Source organism: Mustelus asterias, chromosome 10 (genome assembly GCF_964213995.1).
Source record: "Mustelus asterias chromosome 10, sMusAst1.hap1.1, whole genome shotgun sequence".
Taxonomy (NCBI): Eukaryota; Metazoa; Chordata; class Chondrichthyes; order Carcharhiniformes; family Triakidae; genus Mustelus; species Mustelus asterias.
Window position 1 is genome coordinate 126,027,506 of NC_135810.1, and position 15,547 is coordinate 126,043,052.

At 47.5% G+C, this 15,547-nt stretch overlaps 1 protein-coding gene across 2 annotated transcripts in view; it reads right to left on the bottom strand.

Moving 5' to 3' along the window:
• ilk (integrin-linked kinase) overlaps nucleotides 1-15,547 on the bottom strand; it is a 128,384-nt gene that overhangs the window by 16,585 nt on the left and 96,252 nt on the right. For both annotated transcript variants that reach the window (XM_078222690.1, XM_078222689.1), the window contains exons 4-9: nucleotides 14,069-14,164; nucleotides 9,315-9,411; nucleotides 8,119-8,202; nucleotides 7,220-7,305; nucleotides 1,920-2,029; nucleotides 1,626-1,753 (exon numbers count right to left, since the gene is read on the bottom strand). In XM_078222690.1, coding sequence (XP_078078816.1) covers nucleotides 1,626-1,753; nucleotides 1,920-2,029; nucleotides 7,220-7,305; nucleotides 8,119-8,202; nucleotides 9,315-9,411; nucleotides 14,069-14,164 — 601 coding nt within the window. The remainder of the gene's footprint in view (nucleotides 1-1,625; nucleotides 1,754-1,919; nucleotides 2,030-7,219; nucleotides 7,306-8,118; nucleotides 8,203-9,314; nucleotides 9,412-14,068; nucleotides 14,165-15,547) is intronic.

Below are 15,547 nucleotides of genomic sequence, written 5' to 3' on the forward strand. Positions count from 1 at the left end.
CTCAAACAGTCGTCCCCAGTCTACGTTCCCTCGCACCTGCCTAATAACAAAGAACAAAGAACAAGAACAAAGAAAATTACAGCACAGGAACAGGCCCTTCGGCCCTCCAAGCCTGCACCGACCATGCTGTCTGAATTAACTAAAATCCCCTACCCTTCCAGGGACCATATCCCTCTATTCCTATCCGATTCATGTACTTGCCAAGACGCCCCTTAGAAGTCACTACCGTATCTGCTTCCACTACCTCCCCCGGCAACGAGTTCCAGGCACCCACCACCCTCTGTGTAAAAAATCTACCATAGTTAGCCTTCTCCCTTTAGTACTTTCTTGGTCCCCCAATGAGACATCAATCACCTGTCCAGGCTCGTTTCCCAGAACCAGGTCTAAGATAGCCCCTTCCCGAGTTGGACTATCTACATATTGCCTCAAGAAGTACTCTTGGACACACTGAACAAACTCTGCCCCATCCAAGCTCCCTGGCACTAAAGGAATCCCAGTCTATCTTGGGGAAGTTAAAATCGCCCATCACAACAACCCTTTTGTTTTTACATCTTCCTATAATCTGCTGACGTATCAGTTCCTCCACTTCACGCTGGCTGTTGGGAGGTCTGTAGTACAACCCCAACAGTGTGATTGCACTGCTCCTGTTCCTTAATTTTACCCATATGGCCTCATTGCATGATCCCACCAAGGTGTCCTCCCTCTGTATAGCTGTGATATTCTCCCTAATCAGTAAAGCAACACCCCCACCTCTTTTGTCACCCCCTCTATCTCACCTGAAGTACCTAAGTCCTGGAATGCTAAGCTGCCAGTCCTGCCCTTCTTTCATCCAAGTCTCCCTATTTGTCACAACATCATAATTTCATGTAGTAATCCAAGCTTTAAGTTCATCTGCCTTACCTGTCATACTCCTTGCATTAAATCAAACACACCTCAGACCATCTGTCCTGTCATGTTTTGTACACTCTCCTTGTGTTTTATTTCTCTTAGCCTGACTGGACCCATTCACCGAGTTCTCCAGTCTCTGTACCCTCTGACCTACAGCTGTGGATCCCACCCCCCCGCCTTATTCATTTAAATCTATCCGAACTGCACAATCAAATCTCTCGCGAGGTTGTTAGTGCTCTTCCAGTTAAGATACAACCCGTTCTTTTTGCACAGGTCCCATCCGCCACGGAAGAGATGCCAATGGTCTAAAAATCTGAAGCCCTCCCTCTTGCACCAACTCTCAAGCCACTTATTAAGCTGCATTGTCTCCCTGTTTCTTGCCTCACCACCACCCAGACACAGCCGGGTCTTCCTGTCAATGCCCGAACCTCACTCAGAGGTTTACATACACTAGGTGACATTTCCTCAATTAAGTTTAAGGAAGCTTCGATAACTACATGAAATTATGATGTGCCAAGCTAACGACACTAACTGCATTCTGTAAGTAACTCACAGGCCACTGGCAAGAGATAAATGCAGGTTCTTCCTTTTCCAGTTATATCTGGAGTGCTGCCCTGAGAGTCATGGATCCAGCGAGCTGCATCCTTCCCAGTCTGTACAGCCGACAGCAGCAATTTGCTGAACCTCCTCAACAGCTTTCAGGGTTTTACAAACACTTCACATCTCCCCAAACTCACTTGTTCCTTCGTGCAGGACATTGTACAGAGACCCATAAGGCATCCAGTGTGTGATGATGATGGGGTGTGGGGCTGGTGGAGACTGACAGGCTCCGAGAACAGGCAGCACGTTGGGATGGGAGAATATTCTGCAGAGACAGGAGATTATTATCAAAACAAAGATTTGATGCAGATAACAGAATGATTTCACTGCTCACACATACGCTCACACACAGCCTCCAATTCCACAACATGCACCATATACCACCCCTGCCTCATTTCCCATATACCACTCTACACTCATGCTGCACTCACCTGAGCTTTGGATACTCTTCGTTGAAGTCCCGGCTTTTCCGTGTGGTCCAGTCACGCACTTTCAGGACTTTGATCACAATGTCATTCCCCTGCCACCTGCCTTTCCACAACTGGAAGCAAAGAGAAGGAAGCCCTGATTATCAAACCACTCAGTGTTTCACAGTTTAAAGCTCCTTCCCCCAAGCAGAGGAGAAGCTGCAATTAGGGATTGGTAATAAATGCTAGCTTTTCCAGTAACACAAATTTGATAGAATTTTTTGAGGAGGTAACTAGGTGTGTTGATGAAGGTAGGGCGGTTGATGTCATATACATGGATTTTAGTAAGGCGTTTGATAAGGTCCCCCATGGTCGGCTTATGATGAAAGTAAGGAGGTGTGGGATAGAGGGAAAGTTGGCCGATTGGATAGGTAACTGGCTGTCTGATCGAAGACAGAGAGTGGTGGTGGATGGAAAATTTTCGGACTGGAGGCAGGTTGCTAGCGGAGTGCCGCAGGGATCGGTGCTTGGTCCTCTGCTCTTTGTGATTTTTATTAATGACTTAGAGGAGGGGGCTGAAGGGTGGATCAGTAAATTTGCTGATGACACCAAGATTGGTGGAGTAGTGGATGAGGTGGAGGGCTGTTGTAGGCTGCAAAGAGACATAGATAGGATGCAAAGCTGGGCTGAAAAATGGCAAATGGAGTTTAACCCTGATAAATATGAGGTGATTCATTTTGGTCGGACAAATTTAAATGTGGATTACAGGGTCAAAGGTAGGGTTCTGAAGACTGTGGAGGAACAGAGAGATCTTGGGGTCCATATCCACAGATCTCTAAAGGTTGCCACTCAAGTGGATAGAGCTGTGAAGAAGGCATATAGTGTGTTAGCTTTTATTAACAGGGGGTTGGAGTTTAAGAGCCGTGGGGTTATGCTGCAACTGTACAGGACCTTAGTGAGACCGCATTTGGAATATTGCGTGCAGTTCTGGTCACCTCACTATAAGAAGGATGTGGAAGCGCTGGAGAGAGTGCAGAGGAGATTTACCAGGATGCTGCCTGGTTTGGAGTGTCGGTCTTATGAGGAAAGGTTGAGGGAGCTGGGGCTGTTCTCTCTGGAGCGGAGGAGGTTGAGGGGAGACTTAATAGAGGTTTATAAAATGATGAAGGGGATAGATCGAGTGAACGTTCAAAGACTATTTCCTCGGGTGGATGGAGCTATTACAAGGGGGCATAACTATAGGGTTCATGGTGGGAGATATAGGAAGGATATCAGAGGTAGGTTCTTCACGCAGAGAGTGGTTGGGGTGTGGAATGGACTGCCTGCAGTGATAGTGGAGTCAGACACTTTAGGAACATTTAAGCGGTTATTGGATAGGCACATGGAGCACACCAGGATGGTAGGGAGTGGGATAGCTTGATCTTGGTTTCAGATGAAGGTCGGCACAACATCGTGGGCCGAAGGGCCTGTTCTGTGCTGTACTGTTCTATGTTCTATGTTCTATAACACCAAATCCCAGGAATAAATTTTAAAAATTACTTCTGAACCTGAGGATTGATTCTATTTGCAAAGTTGCAGTTAGCTTTCTTGGCACCCTGACCTATCCTTCACGGCGCCCTGCCCCCGTAGGATGAGTGTTGTTTTTTACTCTTCCCACGCCTAGTGGTGCACAAGGCAGACTTTCATCTGATACCATAGCCCGTTTTATCTGGAACAGGTCACTAGCCTGTCGCCAGAGGCTTATAGCTTGAGGGCCACGACTCCACACCAGTGTGGCTGACAGGAGACTCTCCCACTCTTATCACCAGCCGCTGATGTGCTGGAAGGACTGTACAAGTTGATACTCAATTTGTTTGGCCACATTATGTACACACCTTTCTTGGCCATCAGGTCCTAGGGTGGAACTCAAACCCAGAGCTTCTGGTTCAGACAACGCTATCCAATGTACCACGAGACCATCAAAGATGTGTGGTGTGAAGAGGTCATTTGTTTTTTATTTATGACATGTGGGCAACACTGGCTAGATCAGCATTAATTGCCCATCCCTCGTTACCCTTCAAAAGGTAGGGGTGAGCTGTCTTCTTGGACTGCTGCATTCCCTGAGACATAGGTACACCCACATTGCTGATAGAGAGGAAGTTCTAGGATTTTGACCCAGTGACAATGAAGGACTTCCTAACCCAGAGACCACAATCAGTAAGGATAGGCAACAACGCCTGCTCCACAATCATCCTCAACACCGGTGCCCCACCAGGCTGTGTTCTCAGCCCCCTACTCTACTCCTTATACATCTATGAATATGTGGCCAAGTTCCCCTCCAACTCGATTTTCAAGTTTGCTGACGACACCACCGTAGTGGGTTGGATCTCAAACAATGATGAGACAGAGTACAGAAATGAGATAAGGAATCTGGTGAACTGGTGCGGCAACAATAATCTCTCTCTCAATGTCAACAAATCGAAGGAGATAGTTATCGGCTTCAGGAAGCGTAGTGGAGGACATGCCCCTGTCTACATCAATGAGGATGAAGTGGAAATGGTCGAGAGTTTCTAGGTATCCAGATCACCAACAACCTGTCCTGGTTCCCCCATGCCGACACTACAGTTAAGAAAACCCACCAACACCTCTACATTCTCAGGAAGCTAAGGACTATGACTCACACCAACTTTTACAGATGCACCATTGAAAGCATTCTTTCTGGTTGTATCACAACTTGAGGTAGAGATGCCGGTGTTGGACTGGGGTGTGTACAGTAAGGAGTCTCACAACACCAGGTTAAAGTCCAACAGGTTTATGTGGAATCACAAACTTTCGGAGTGCTGCTCACCTGATGAAGGAGCAGTGCTCCGAAAGTTCATGCTTTCAAATAAACCTGTTGGACTTTAACCTGGTATTGTGAGACTTCTTACTGTATCACAACTTGGTATGGCTCCTGCTCTGTCCAAGACCACAAAAAACTACAAAGGGTCATGAATGTAGCCCAGTCCATCACTCAAACCAGCCTCCCATCCATTGACACTGTCTACACTTCCCACTGCCTTGGAAAAGCAGCCAGCATAATCAAGGACCCAACACGCGCTGGACAAACTCTCTTCCACCTTCTTCCATCGGGAAAAAGATACAAAAGTCTGAGGTCATGTACCAATCAACTCAAGAACAGCTTCTTCCCTGCTGTCATCAGACTTTTGAATGGACCTCCTTCGTATTAAATTGATCTTTCTCTACACCCTAGCTATGACTGTAACACTACATTCTGCATTCTCTCGTTTCCTTCTCTATGAACGGTATGCTCTGTCTGTATAGCGCGCAAGAAATAATACTTATCACTGTATGTTAATACATGTGACAATAAGAAATCCAATCAAAAGGATAGGCCGATATATTTCCATGTCAGGATAGTGAGTGACTTGGTAGGAAACCTCCAGCTGTTGGTGTTCGCATTTGTCTGCTGCCCTTGTCCTTCTAGATGGTAACGGTCGTGGGTTTGGAAGGTGCTGCCGAAGGAACCTTGGTGAGTTCCTGCAATGCATCTTGTAGATGGTACACACGGCTGCTGCTGTGCGTCGGTGGTAGAAGGATTGAATGTTCGTAGATGTGGTGCCAATCAAGTGGGGCTGCTTTGGCCTGGATGGTGTCGAGCTTCTTGAGTGTTGTTGGAGCTGCACCATCCAGGCAAGTGGGGAGTGTTCCATCACACTCCTACTTGTGCCTTGACAGACTTTGGAGAGTCAGGAGGGGAGTTACCCACTGCAGGATTCCTAGCCTCTGACTTGCTTTTGCAGCCACAGTATTTATATGGCGAGTCTAGTTCAGTTTCTGGTCAATGGTAACCCCCTCCAGGATGTTGATAGCGGGGGATTCAGCAATGGTAATGCCATTGAATGTCAAGGGGCCACGGTTAGATTCTTTTTTTGGTGGAGATGTCCACTGCCCGGCACGTGTGTGGCACGTGTTACTTGCCACTTAACAGTCCAGCCCTGGATATTATTCAGGTCTTGCTGCATTTGGACATGAACCGATTCAGTATGAGGAATCAGGAATGGTCCTGAACATTATGCAGTCATCAGCGTACATCCCCATTTCTGACCTTATGACGTAGGAAAGGTCATTGAATATATTCAATGTTGGCTTTAACAGATTTTGGATCTACACGGAGTCAAAGATGATGAGAGGGCGGGCAGGAACGTGAGATTGAGACCACTGTCAGATCAGCGGAGCAGGTTCAAGGGGAAAAATGATCCCTTCCTGCTTCTATTTCTTAAGAGGGCATAGGGTTAAGGTGAGAGAGGAGAGATACAAAAGGTCCAGAGGGGCAACTTTTTCGAACAGAAGATGGTGAGTGTCTGGAACAAGCTGCCAGAGGTATTAGTAGAGGCGGGTACAATTTTGTCTTTTAAAAAGCATTTAGACAGTTACATGGGTAAGATGGGTATAGAGGGATGTGGGCCAAACGTGGGCAATTGCGGCTAACTTAGTGGTTAAAAAAAAAGGGGCGGCATGGACAAGTTGGGCCGAAGGGCCTGTTTCCATGTTGTAAACCTCTATGATTCTGAAGTTCTTCGCTTCTGCTGTCCAGACCTATAAGAATTCCATATTATTATTGTGGTCCCTTCCTGTTCCATCTTGCCTATCTCCCTTGTTATTGTCTTGTAATCAATCGCTCCTCCTGTGGGGCGGTTCCCAGAGTAAAGCGCCAGGCGTTTAAGATTCACAGGAAAGCTCTGCCTTGACAAACCTGTACAGTCTGGGACTCACGGTCACATGGAGTCATCCTTCATTTTCCACTTGGGAGCAGATGGCCACATGGTCCATGCTCTGTGCTGATTGGGTTAAGTATTGTCCACTGTTTTCATGGGAGGTCAGAGCCAGGGACCTCTACTGGCCAGTATATGTCCCTGATTCCATCCATTGGGACTGATGGTGCATATTAGCTTTTCTTTTAGGTCATTTCAGAGGGCAGTTAAAGGTCAGACCAGGTAAGGACGGCAGATTTCCTTCCCTAAAGAACATTAGTGAACCAGATGATTTTTTACAACAATCGATGATAGCTGTCTGGGTCACCATTACTGACACTAGCTTTCCACCAGGCTGGGATTTGAGCCAATGTCTCCAGAGCATTGCCCTGTGTCTCTGGATTACTAGGCCAGTGACATTACCACTACACCATTGTCCCCTCTTAATTTCACAGCAGAGTAGGTGGAGAGCATTTTATGAAGATGTTTTTGTTGCGCTTTAACTTGGCTGCTCCAACAGACAGACAGATTTAAACAGTAAATACTGCCCTGTATGCTGACCATGGGGGCAGGGGTTAGGGGTCAGGTTACCTCTCCAGAGTGGTTCTCATTGATTTTATGATTGAGGGTCAACTGCTTGAAGTCGATGCCAGCGTGTTTGTTCAGTGTTCCATTTCCTGCACAGAATACCAGAGAGCAAGGAAATTAATTCCAGTCTTCAGCCAGTTAGAAATAGTGCAACACCCCATCTCCCCCACCCCGTCCCTACATCCGATCAAAGTCTCCAAGACGGCACAGTGGTGACCATTATCGCCTCACAGTGCCAGGCACCCGGGTTCAATTCCTGGCTTGGGTCACTGTCTGTGTGGAGTCTGCACGTTCTCCCTGTGTCTGCGTGGGTTTCCTCCGGGTGCTCTGGTTTCCTCCCACAGTCCAAAGATGTGCAGGTTAGGTGGATTGGCCAGGGTAAATGCGCAGGATTATGGGGATAGGGCAAAGGGTGGGCCTGGGAAAGATGCTCTGTTGGGGTGTCAATGCAGACTCAATGGGCTGAATGACCTCCTTCTGCGCTGTAGGGATTCTATGGTAACCAATTCATCCGATGGAACTGCTGACATCTCAATATATCAAACAACTGAGAGCTGGCAAGATGCTGAGGGTTTGACACAGAGATTTCTCAGGCTGTTGTCATTTCTCAGCTCTGACCAGCTAATATTGTCACTGACTCATCCGGTCTTCTGAACATAGCCTGAATCTATCAGACTCCTGCTTTCCTCCCTCTCACTACTCACAAGGCAGAAGCCATGTTGTTTAGTAACTCCATTATTGTCCATTCCTCTCCCAGGCTTGAACAAGTGAACGAGATCAACCTTGTTCTTTTCTCATCCAGCCATTCTCACGTTTCTAAATTCTCCTTAACTCAACTCAGACACAATCAATTATCAATTACACTCTGATTAATTCCAAATAAAAGTTCGAGGTTCACTGACTGGGGCGAGTGCGAGTTGTCCCTTTCCAGAAGGTGTCCTTGTAGGGTACTTTAGTCAGACTCTGACCCAGCTTCTCTGCACGTTCTGTGGGAGGAGAAAGAAAGAGACAGTTAGGGGTGAGAATAAACTAGAAGAAAAGTACATGATCGATTGGAGAAGGAAGCCAACAAGGGGGTATTTTAGAGGGAGTGAAGGAGCCTCTCAAACCCAGTGCCATACACCGATCTCACAGCATTGCACTGTCCAATCCAGTCACACCACAGACACTAGGCCAAGGCACAGGCACCCAGCTTACCAAAAGACAGAACGACAAAGCTCCAAATGTAACAGATTCCTGCAAGGTTCCACCGCACTGAACCAGACATGGGCAGCAATCCCACTGTTGTCACATCTGCCCATCTGGTAAAAAATGAACAGACTGTGATTTCGAGTTTATAATGTCGAAACAGAGCAAAAGGAGGAGGCTATTCAGCCCCTCAAACCTGACCCACTGACTTCCTGTCTGTATCGCTTGAATCCCTTATATCATGTTTTTGCCACATTTTGTCCAGGCATATGCACTGAAAACATGGCAGCTGGTGGAATTCAAATGGAATTGAAAATCTAGTCTCAGCGATGGTGACTATGAAACTATCACGGATTGTTGTAAAAACCCATCTGGTTCACTAATGTCTATTAATCTGGTCTGACCAACACGTGACTGCAGATCCACAACAACGTGGTTGATTCTTAACTGCCCTCTGAAAGGTCCCAGCAAGACACTCAGTTCAAGGACAATTAGGGATGGGCAAGAAATGCTGCCCTTGCCACATTCCCATGGGGGAAGAGTAAAAAACATGTAGGCCAGGCCAGCTTGGCCAAAGATGGGCAAATGGGGTTAAGATATAGATAGGCCATGATCCTCCTAATACCCTGAAGAGCTGAGTGGCAATTTCCGATCACCATTAACCAGTGTCAATGGTACCAGTGACATTATTATAGCAATCATTTAATTTGTCATCTGTCACAATGCAGTTGCACACTCTGGCCACTGGATGATTCAGTGGAGTGAGTTTCTGAAGCCTCCATCTCATCTCTGTCACCAGGAGAGTGAGTGTGTGTACACACCGACATGTATGCAGAAAAGCCACAGGCAATTTGAGTTTCATCATCTGAACTTCCAACACTTGATCAGTTGGATAAAACAGCGTACATACCCTTCAGTAGCTCACGCAAGTGGGCCTTTCCCTTGTCCAATGGAGTCTCTCCGTACTTACTGCAGATGCTGACGAGGGCTCCATTGAGCACCAGATCCTGAAAGGGAAGAGACACCAGATTTACTCGCAGTGGGTCTCCTGTCACTCGGATTCCTGTATAGTATGTGACTTCTGAGTGTGAGCTTCAGCACCCACCCAAGGCAGGTTGTCACTGGGATACACTCAGCATGGAACCTCCCATTATCGTTGATTACTTTGGCACTTTCAACGTTAAAGGTGATCTAAGGTCAAAAATACTCAACAGGAAATGAAGTTTTGTCAATGGGAGATAGACATAAACATGTTTACAGCTGTTCTTTGACATTATACAGTAAGTCTTCTCTTCGAGTGAGGAGGGAGCAGAGAGCACAGAATTTGGGACACAAAAATATAAATTACTCACATTTTAAGTCAGGCATTACGCCCGCTGCGTGCCTGAGAGCACACTGATAATGGGAGTTGTTGGGGGCAATTCTCTGGGCCGCTGCGCTGCTTTTGGAGCACAGCGGGCCCAGAGACCCGAGCAGTGGCTGCGTTGTGGGCTTTCCACTGGGTGCCGCGGCCTCTGCTCGAGGCTCTGGCAGCCGGATTTCCGGCACCATCAGCTCGTGCACAGAACTGCATAATTTATGCAAATAGATATTGAAATATATTTTAAATACCATGAGTGGACTGGGACTGAAATCTCTGGGCCCACTCGCATCTCCCCGACCTGCCAGGAGTGGTTCACTCCAGCGGGGTTTATTGTAGCTCCCCACTTGCAGGGAGCTGGCGGCCCGATCCCACTGGAGTGAAGAGGGGCAATCAAGGCCCCCCACAACCAAGGATTGGGTGCCAGGGGTGCACCCTGGACATTGTCAGCCTGGCAGTACGTCTGGGGCCCCTGGCACTGCCTAAGAGGCAAAATGCCAATGCCCAGGGGGCACCTTGGCACTGCCCACCAGGCATCAGGCAATGCCAAGGCAGTGGGGCCTAATGGAGGGTTGGGGGGAAGCTAATGGGAGGTGGGACCTCTGGGGGGGGGGGGGGGGCGGGTCCTGCTGCCACACTGCATTTGGGCTGAGTGGCAAAGGGAGAGAGGCCAGCGATTGGGGCTGGGCCAGTCTGTTTCGGGGGGGGGGGGGGGGGGGGGGCGGTTACTGCACATGCGCCAATCTCGGCACTGACAGATCGGCGCGTGCGCAGTGACGCACTCAGCTCTATGTTGCCGGCCTCTCCAGCGGGAATAGGTCCCCCCCGGATTTTCAGCGTGATTCACGCTGTATACAAAAGTATCCAGAGGGGCAATTTTTTCACACAGAGGGTAGTGAGTGTCTGGAACAAGCTGCCAGAGGCAGTAGTAGAGGCGGGTACAATTTTGTCTTTTAAAAAGCATTTAGACAGCTACATGGGTAAGATGGGTATAGAGGGATATGGGCCAAATGTGGGCAATTGGGATTAGCTTAGGGGTCTAAAAGAAAAGGGTGGCATGGACAAGTTGGGCTGAAGGGCCTGTTTCCATGCTGTAAAATGAAAATGAAGGGGCTGGATAGGGTAGAAGTGGAGAGATTCTTTCCACTTAGAAGGGAAACCAGACTAGAGGGCACAGCCTCAAAATAAGTGGGGGCCGGTTCAGAACAGAGTTGAGGGGGAACTTCTTCTCTCAGAGGGTAGTGAATCTCTGGAATTCTCTGCCCATTGAAGTGGTGGAGGCTTCCTCGTTGAATATGTTTAAATCACGGGTAGATAGATTTCTGATCGCTAAGGGAATTGAGGAATATGGGGAGCAGGCGGGTAAGTGGAACTGATTCGCTTCAGATCAGCCATGATCTTGTTGAATGGCGGGGCGGGCTCGAGGGGCTAGATGGCCTACTCCTGCTCCTATTTCTTATGTTCTTAAACCTCTATGACTCTAGTGCACGCTGCAGTGCAGAGTGTGGGAGATTCAGTTTGAAACTCCGGCTGAAAAAACCAGTGCGATTTACTTCAGTTTTTATGTAAATTCAACACTTTGAACTTTTTGGAGAGAATGCCCCTGTTGTCTTTGCAATCATTGGAATTAAATCCTCCTGGCAGTCGTGGCATTGTGGTTTTATATACATAATATCACACAGTTGGGAGTGAGTTACAGGCTGAGTATCCTGCTGAGGGATATAGGGCGGGATTTTACAGCCTCGCTCATCCCACAACCTTTAAATCCCATCCGAGGTCAATAGCCCTTTCCATTGTCCACCCCTCGCCCGCTCCCATTCCCGTGGTGGGCAGGGTGGTAACATTCCAGCCATAAAGTTCTCACTGCAAGCTAGGCCAATGATCAGAGGATTAGATCGGGTGGATAGTGAGAGCCTTTTTCCTCGGATGGTGATGGCTAACAGGAGGAGACATAGCTTTAAATTGAGGGGGGAGAGATATAGGACAGATGTTAGAGGTAGGTTCTTGACTCAGAGAGTAGTAAGGGCGTGGAATGCCCTGCCTGCAGCAGTAGTGGACTCGTCAACATTAAGAGCATTCAAGTGGTTATTGGATAAACATATGGATGATATTGGAATAGTGTAGGTTAGAGGGGCTTTAGATTGGTTTCACTGGTCGGCGCAACGTCGAGGGCCGAAGGGAATGTACTGCGCTGTAATGTTCTATGTTCTAATGCAGTGTAATGCTGCAGTCCGGCAAGCAGTCTGTGAACAGGGATACAGCAATCAATCCCGGTTTGGGGCAGGCAGGGCGTGGATTGTGATGGGGACCAGGGTAGGTCAAGATCTGTGGGCTGATGATAACTGTGACAAAAAGTCTTATTCTTGGCCAAATCATGAAAGGTCTAGCCAGAACAGAGAGAGAAAAACTGTTTCCATCAACAGAAGTCAAGACCCAGAAGACACCAATATAAAGCGACTGGTAAACAAACCAATGGCAACATAAGGAAATTCAGCTATGACAGGTCTCTGTTTTACACAGTGAGTGGTTAGGATCTCGAATGCGCTGCCAGACAGTGGTGGAGGTAGATTCAATCGAGGAATTCAGAAGATTAAGTAACTGAAGAGGAAAGGTTTGAAGGGTGAGGGAGAAAGGGCAGGGGAGCTAAACTGCCCTTGCAGAGAGCCAGCAGGGATTCAACATGCAATAGGGCCTTCTTATGTGCTGTAACCACGCAATGACTTTTCACTCAGGTTTCTCTTCATCTCAATCCTCAATGGCCTACCCTGTATCCTGAGACTGTGACCCTTTGTCCTCGACCTTGCCCCGCAGCCAGAGGAAACGACATCCCTGCATCCAGTCTGTCTAGTCTTGTCAGAACTTTATACATTTCAATGAGATCCTCTCGCGTTCTTCTAATTCCAGGAAATAAAGGCCCAGTTGACCCAATCTCTCCTCATATGACAATCCTGCCACCCCAGGAATCAGTCTTTCTTAGATAAGAATACTAAATCTGCAAATAATACTTCAGGTGTGCCACCATGCTCCCCTATGCCATGAAGAGGACATAAGGAAGCTACAATGGGATATAGATAGGTGAGGTCAATGGCAAGAATTGACAAATGGGAGTACAATGTGGGAAAATGTGAAATTGTCCACTTTAACAGGAATAATAAAAAACAGCATACTAAAATGGAGAAAATTGCAGAACTCTAAGGTACAGAGGGATCTGGGTGTCCAAGTACATGAATCACAAAAGGTTAGTGTGAAGGTACAGCAAGTGATTAGGAAGGCAAATGGAATGTTGGTGTTTTTGCAAGGGGAATGGGATATAAGGGATTTGCTACAGTTGTACAGAGCGTTGATGAGACCACATCTAGAATACCGTGTAAAGTTTTGGTCTCCTTATTTAAGGAAGGATATAATTACATGAGCAATACAGAGAAGGTTCATTCCACATACCTGTGGTGAAGGGGCTGTCTTCTGAGGGAATGTTGGACAGGGCCTGTATCCACTGGAGTTTAGAAGAATGAGAGGTGACCTTACAGAAATACAAGATCCTGAGGGGACTTGACAGAGTGGTTGCTGAGGGGATGTTCCCCCTTGTGGGAGAGGCTGGGAACAGGGGACACCATTTAAAAATAAGGGGTCCCCCATTTTAGGTGGAGATGAGAATTATTTTTCTCTCAAACAGTTGTTAGTCTGTGGAATTCTCTTCCCCAGAGAGTAGTGGAGCTGGGGTCATTGAATATTGTTAAGGTCAAGTTAGGCAGATACTTGTCTGACTAGGGAATCAAAGATGTAGGGATAGACAGGAAAGTAGAGTTCAGGCACAATCAGATCAGCCTTGATCTTATTTAGATTTGATTTGATTTATTATTGTCACATGTATTAGTATACAGTGAAAAGTATTGTTTCTTGTGCGCTATACAGACAAAACATACTGTACATAGAGGAGAGAGTGCAGAATGTAGTGTTACAGTCATAGCTAGGGTGTAGAGAAAGATCAACTTAATGCAAGGTAGGTCCATTCAAAAAGTCTGATGGCAGCAGGGAAGAAGCTGTTCTTGAGTCGGTTGGTACGTGATCTCAGACTTTTGTATCTTTTTCCCAACAGAAGAAGGTGGAAGAGAGAATGTCCGGGGTGCATGGGGTCCTTATTTATGCTGGCTGCTTTGCCGAGGCAGCGGGAAGTGTAGACAGAGTCAATGGATGGCAGAGCATGTTTGTGGGGCCGAATGGTCTATTAATCTGAATGTTCACCACGCAAAAACTGACCTCTAGCATGTCGAAGACCATGAACGCAGTGTTATACAAACTCTCACCTCAGCGACCTCGTCATGACCCCAGAAACAGGCGTAGTGCAGTGGTGTATTCCCATGTTCATTCACCGCACTGACATCCGCTTTACACTGGATAAGCTGCAGAGAGAAACACAGAAGGTGATCTATCTGGGATCCTCACAGCCCCTGAATAACATGAGAGCAAGATATAACAACCAAAGAGAAAATTAGGGGAAAATCAGGCTCCAACCGTTGCCTTTTTGAACAAAAACTGTATAATTAGCTTCATTCAAAACAGAAAACACTTCCAGTCACAAGAGGAAAGGTAGAGCTTTCTTCTTTGAAGATTAGACTGTCTTTTGATGGCGTGGGGTAGATTTACAACAGTAACAGATTTCTTGCCTGCAAGAGAGACACAGCACGGCTCCCAACACCAAGCCCTCAATGATGGGAAATAGACAAACTTCTGTGATGAATAGACCTTCCTACACCTCAGTCTATTTGTACGTAACCCATGAGCTACTCCGTGAGAGTGGAGAGGCATGGTGGCACAGTGGTTAGCACTGCTGCGTCACAGCGCCAGGGACCCGGGTTCAATTCCGGCCTCGGGTCACTGTCTGTGTGGAGTTTGCACATTCCCCCCCGTGTCTGTGTGGGTTTCCTCCGGGTGCTCCGGTTTCCTCCCACAGTCCAAAGATGTGTGGGTTAGGTGGATTGGCCGTGCTAAATTGTCCCTTAGTGTCAGGGGGACCAGCAAGCGTAAATGCATGGGGTTATGGGGATAGGGCCTGGGTGGGATTGTGGTCGGTGTGGACTCCGACAGTGCAGAATCCTACAGTGCAGAAGGAGGGCATTCAGCCCATCGAGTCTGCACTGATCACAATCCCACCCAGGCCCTATCCCCTTAAACCCACTTATCTACCCTACAAATCCCCCGACACCAAAGGGCAATTTAGCATGGCCAGTCAACCTAACCCGCACATCTTTGGAGTGTGGAAGGAAACCAGAGCACCCGGAGGAAACCCGCGCAGACACGAGGAGAATGTGCAAACTCCATATAGACAGTCACCCAAGGCCAGAATTGAACCTGAGTCCCTGGCGCTGTGAGGCAGCAGTGCTAACCACTGTGCCACCATGACGCCCTGATGATTCTATGAATAAACAGAGTGCGAACTGAAGCTCTATTGGCAAATGCAAGGTTTTCACATACTCATTCCATCCAAACTATACATATCTGTTCCACCCACACCACACATCCCATTCCAACCACAACACACATGTCTGTACCGTACACACACATAGCTGTTACATACAAGCTACATACCGGTACCATACACACCACACAGACCTGTTCCACCCACACTACACATACCAGTACCAGACACACCACATATCCATTCCATTCTGTGATGAAAGCTTGTATTTCTTTTAGACACAAAATCGAACTGGAAGGGAAAGAGAACCTTCAGGATTCTCAGAACACTGAGGCCGAAAAAGAAATGGAAACTTCAGGTTGCTGGG